This window comes from Malania oleifera, chromosome 1 (assembly GCF_029873635.1).
Source record: "Malania oleifera isolate guangnan ecotype guangnan chromosome 1, ASM2987363v1, whole genome shotgun sequence".
NCBI lineage: Eukaryota > Viridiplantae > Streptophyta > Magnoliopsida > Santalales > Ximeniaceae > Malania > Malania oleifera.
The window spans coordinates 77,012,938-77,018,937 of record NC_080417.1 but is presented as its reverse complement, the minus strand read 5'-3'; the positions used below and the strand labels follow the sequence as shown (position 1 = coordinate 77,018,937).

Sequence of the window (6,000 nt, the reverse complement as noted above, 5' to 3'; positions counted from 1 at the left end):
CCCATCAACTTATTAAGAAGCTCATCTATAAACTTGACTTGGAATTTGTTTTAAACGACACATTTTAATAAAAAATATTTTCCTTCAAGTCATCAATAATTACACTTATATTTTTTCTTTCAAAAATTTCCTCAAAATAAGGCAATAAAACATCAAAGGTTGCCAAAAAAAAAAAAAAAACCAGTCTTTATTTTTCGACAAACATTTTTAAATTTTATTTTAAACTCCACTTATAAAATTTATTTTGACTTGACAAGTAAATGAGTCAAATCTGAACAAGATCGAGCTCTGCTTGTTAATTAATGGGTCAAGCTCAAAACTTGATTTTGAAGCTCATTTATCAAACTAGTCAAATTTAAACACATTAAAGCATGCCTCGACTAAAACTAAACACCATCTACACAGGTGTATCATCAAAATTTCCTAAGAAATATCAATTGAATGCACATCATTAATGTCAAGCCCTCCATAGACCTTTGCAACATAACTTGGAGGGGCTTGACAACCACATACATATATACATTTGAGGATCAAAAAATGACCAAGGTAGTAAAAATGAATCAGCAAAAATTTGATAACATACTTCAAGTCGGAAGTGATTCCATCTGCAGTTCATTGCCTAGAATCCCATTGGATAGATTTGAATTCTGAAAAGAATCTTTCCTGCTATGCTCCAAAGAAGTTGCCTCAAATATCCCTATATAACGCATTCATATTAAGTTACTAATCAATAAGCCATGAGAGATTAGACAATGGAAACAATAAAGCAATGCAACAACCCTAATTCCAGATGAACATCAATATGTAGGGCGAAAAATAGGCCATCAAAATATAACTGGACCAGCAGGTACTCATCATTTGATGTTCTCCTGCATTCTTTAAATAGAATTTTCCATGGTTTCTTTTACTGCAGTGCTGCCCTCGTCCCCAACACACCCCCCCCCCCCTTCCCTCTTTTTTTTTTACTTGGATGTGAATAACAGAGGAGATCTATTAAGAAGAAAGGCAAAATAGGAAAGAGGATAATGCCCTTGTTTGTTATTAAGATTCCAAATCTCTTCCAGCATTTTTGCCACATAATTATTAACAAATAAAGTGCATGCTAAAAAGCCTACAAAAGGGCAGACCTAGTCAGTGTGTTTCTATATTTTCAATACGCTACGCTTGCTAATGCAGTGGATTTGCATTTCCATATATGATTATCCATTTTCTGAAATCAGCACAAAACTTTTTTTTTTTATTGCAATACCAAGTATTTTACCCCCACTAACCCTCTAGCCAAAAGCAACTAAGATTGACCAATGCAAAAAGAAGATGCATATCTAAAAGTCAGGGCAGGACTGAAGGAATTTTTTTCTCAAGTGATGATCTAGAGTAAGGAAATTCCGGGAAATTTTACACTGCATGAATCTTTTTCCCTTTCTCCTATGGTCTTTTGCATTTATTCAAGTTGTGTGGACTAGTCCCTGATATTTCTTTTTTTCACAATTTCTAAAACAATAGCGTCCTATACCATATTCCAACATCAATCCATATTGTAGCCTTCATTCATGTTTAAATTCATTATCAACATCCCATGGAAATTATGCAACTTTATGGTTCAATGAAGGATTTTCTAATGCTGCGCATGAAAAGCAAAATGACAACAGTATTATTATATATGCATCACACATACCAAAGCCTAAAATTGTGGAGCAAATTACAAAGCCTGTTAGAGAGAAGTCCATTTTGTAGGCAATCTCCATGACAATGATGCATCCTCCAGCCATCATTAAATGCCTTGGAGAAGAAAAGACCATATGCAACCTACAAAATGATAAAAGCTATATCATTTTTAGCCCACTACAACAGATTTCATCAATCATTTTTAGCCCACTGCATTAGATTCCATAATCAAGAGATTCTTTTAAACCTAAGTGTTTGGAAAACATAAATTAAGAACTAAAAACATAAGTTGCACACCAAAACAGAAGCTCCAAAAAAAAAATCATCGCATAATGGCTCAATGTAAATATAGAAGAAACAAAAGAATGATAATGATACATAAGAAACATAAGGACCCAGTTAACAACCAATAACGAGACTAATACAGAATGGGACCACTTCAACCTAGATGTCAAGATTCATTATCTCACTGATGCACTTCCATTGTATTGTACAAGTATCAACAATTATATCAATGTATCGAAGTTTCATGTATGATTATTCAAAAACAATATTTCAAGCAATTAGAGTGCCTTTCTGTTCCCCCTGGTTCAAGTGAAAAGAACCAGCACCTTTCCGGAATTTTCTTAGCAAAGAAATTAAAGAGGTGATTTAATTAGTTTACTCACAAAAAGATTTTTGAATGGAAAATACCAGAAACTAGCTAGACAGCAGTGAGATCGAAGTAAAATATTAGCATTCCTGAGATTCATTGCTTTATAAACCCGTAACTAACAGGCAAAGTTTCAGGATTTTATGCTTATTTTACAATTAATTCTTCCAAAAATTTAATATCAAGAAAAATCTTGAGTCCAGATTAGCCTAACAAAATCACAGGCTGAAAATAATGCAACTACACTGATAGCCTACTAAATGGGAAAATTAGCTGTAATACTAATTCGTAATTGAGCATTTAGAAAAAGTCTCGATATGCGTACAGCCAAGCATGCTCCCGAGCACAAGCACCAACTTGTATATTATTTAACATTGTCGATAGGGAAGTCCAGATAAGCATATAGGACATTATTATATACAGTACCTCTCCTCAGCTAAGCTGTCAAAATAGAATATCAAGATTACTCCAAAGAAAATGGTGCTCAAATAAGGCCAAGTAGAAAATGGCAACTGTATGCTGCCATGAGAACTGGATCCCTAAAGTGCTCCATTGAAACAGAGAAGAAAGTGAGCATGTATTGGTCAGGTAAAAAACAGTATAAAGCTAACTGAAAAATACATGTAAATCCAACAGATGAAAGCCATTGAGCTAAACTCACTATAATTATGTCCCACATGGCCACAGGAAACAGAAAGCACGTTGCAGAAGCAACAGTTACGGCATGGAGCCGCCTTTTAAGTTGACTCTGAAAGCAGAGAAATGGTTACAATCAGCCGTTGCAATAGCAAATAACATAGTTTTCAAAATAATAAAAGAAGAATGATTCTGACACCATGTAAAATGTAAGCACAAGATAACTATAAATAGATGATATCAAAACCCTAAGTGAAACAGCATAGCAGAGGGAAACACACACACACACACACACACACACACCTTGAGTGAAACACGGCGTGCGATCACCCTCCTCAATGCTGATAGGATTCCAGCAAGGATGGGAACTACCATTTTTTTCATTCCCAACACTGGTTGTGTCTGAACCTCGGCATCAAGGTTATCTTTAAATGGTATATTCCAGTTAAGTTCATCAGTACATAAAATAAAATATATGACAATAGGGTAGAAACTACAAAGGGATGCAAGAAGTCAAAAGTGCAAAGGATATTAAATGGGGAATATGTGGCCACGGCCCACCCTTGAGATAGGAAGTAGAAGGATGCCAACATTGCAATGAGCCCACCAACCTGTCAATGTTAAAAGATGAGGAAACACCCATCAGATTTAAAAGGAATATGAAAAAGAAACATGATTTTTTATGAAGGGAAGAAGCTTTCAATTTGATTATACCCACTGATAAAAAAATGATAATTCATGCCAATATAAGTACCATAATTTAAATTAGAACTTGACCGAGCAACAAATTTGACACTAACAGAAATAGAGAGAGAGAGAGAAGAAAGTACAAACATGCATGATGCATTGTACACGACTCATGCATTTAAAATCCTAAATTTTGGAAAAGTATTTTAATATTTTACGCAAATGGTTCATAAATCCTTTCCTTATATTAATATAATATCATAATGGAAACTATCCCTATTGAACAAATTTTATATATTTAACTAATTTTTTACAAATAAATATATATTAATAGAGAACCAAATAAGTACAATGGGAGTACAAGACATCCTCCAAAGAGCAAAAATTACAGCAACACCGCCCTCCATTCCTTAACAAAATCATGCAATGACAAACCCCAAAAAAACTCGAAGGAAAAGGCCTAAAAAGAGACTAAAATGCCCCTTTTTCAAATTCTTTTCATCTCCATCCAAATGAAGCTAATTACTTCCAACATCAGAAACCACCAACCCATCTCATCTGTCAATTGTTGAGCTTCTAAGCCCTTTCAATTAACCTCAACAACTATAATGAGCAAACTTCAACAACTAGAGTGGGAAAATCCCTTTCTTATACTGTTGCTCCTTACCCAAACCATCCCCCTCAATTACAGAAGTGCCCTCTAAACCTTCCATTGAAGATGGCACCACATACAATAAATCCCAAAGTAACTCAAATGATTCAGAATCATAGACACTGATCCCAAATCTCATCCAGAAGCAAACCACCATCGTCAGCAAATTCACTAATATCATTATCTGACACATCACCCATTTTCCCCTTTTACTTACCCTTGATATTCCTATCAGTATCTCCCTTTTGGAAATTCTAGGAGTTCACCACACAAAATACTTTCAGCATTGTTTGTTACATTTTTCCAGTTTTCCAAGAAGAATTATCTTGCTTGTCCACCTGGAAAAGATAAACCTTCTGGAAATTCCTTATCAAAAGAATTATCCCCCTCAATTGCAAAAGTGCCCTCTAAACCTTTCATCGAATATGGCACCACATACAATAAATCGCCAAGTAAATCTGACATTTAGAAGCAAAGCCACACTGATCTCAGAACTCATCCAAAAGCAAACCATCCTCTCCCTTAAATTCACTCGTATCATCACTATCATTTTCCAACATATCACTCCATTTTCTCCCTTTTATTACCCTTGATATTCCTCTCATTTGTATCTCCCTTTCGAAAATTCTGAGAGTCCACCACACATAGTATTTTCAGTTTCAGCATTGTTTGTTACATTTTTTTTTTCTTGTATTCCTAGAAGAATTATGTTGCCCATCCACCTGGTGGACATAAATTTTCTCGAAATTCCTTTCCTTACCAAAAGAATTAACCTCACCATCAACAGCCAACCTCTAAAGGCGAGCCTTGGCGCAATAGTAGAGTTCTCACTGTGTGATGTAGACGTCACACGTTCGAGGCATGGAAACAGCCTCTTGCAAAAATGCAAGGTAATGTTGCATACTATAGACCCATGTGGTCCGCTCCTTTGCCAGACTCTGCATACATGGAAGCTTCATGCACCAGGCTGCCCTTTTATCAGCAGACAACCTCTGTACATTATCCATACCACCTTTGTGAACCTTAGTGCAAATCCCTCCCCCAGCCAACACTGAAGGTAACTTCTTAATCAAGCCCTCATCCTGGATCCAACCCTCTCAACCAAAAGCATAAGATCAGCAGTTGATTTCCCAAGACTATATGAGTGGCTACCATCACTGGTTCGAAGTTGCCCTGCTGGGTTCACCCTCCCAAACCCCCCATGTTGCGTAGTGGAAAGCTTGGAATCCCTTTCCTGCAATAATACGTTAAACCTGCTTTGAGAAAGGGGAAAAGCCATCTCCACGTGAGAATTGAATTACCCTGGTGATAAACCTAAAACAATAGCATACACGACAATGGATTTTAATTTTTTAAAGAACCAAAGAGTCGTTTATTTCCTTATAATTCCAATATAAAGTAACAGAGAACACAAACTTTCATCAATTCAATCACCAGATGCTAAAGGAACAGAAAGTTAACTCATATGGATAATCATTTGGAGCTAAAGTAAGCAAATCGAACTATGGACCTTGATGGACATCACATTCACGCTCTCTTCAAGCTTCATGAAAGGAAGCATCACCCAAGGAATGTCATTCCTCATTTCAGCTTCCATCTTACGGATCATCAGAATTGAACCATACCACTAAGCTTCCATCTTACGGATCATCATAACTGAACCATACCAGTATACCACTGTACTTTAACTATTGTACTCGTGTTTTTC

General features: G+C 35.9%; 1 protein-coding gene across 1 annotated transcript in view; it reads right to left on the bottom strand.

The window, feature by feature from the left end:
• Positions 1-320: 320 nt before the first annotated feature.
• LOC131157316 (uncharacterized) overlaps positions 321-6,000 on the bottom strand; it is a 39,059-nt gene continuing 33,379 nt past the window's right edge. Inside the window, exons 5-10 of the mRNA XM_058111378.1 lie at positions 3,486-3,564; positions 3,257-3,387; positions 2,979-3,065; positions 2,744-2,856; positions 1,676-1,806; positions 321-697 (exon numbers count right to left, since the gene is read on the bottom strand). Coding sequence (XP_057967361.1) covers positions 585-697; positions 1,676-1,806; positions 2,744-2,856; positions 2,979-3,065; positions 3,257-3,387; positions 3,486-3,564 — 654 coding nt within the window. The 3' untranslated portion in view covers positions 321-584. The remainder of the gene's footprint in view (positions 698-1,675; positions 1,807-2,743; positions 2,857-2,978; positions 3,066-3,256; positions 3,388-3,485; positions 3,565-6,000) is intronic.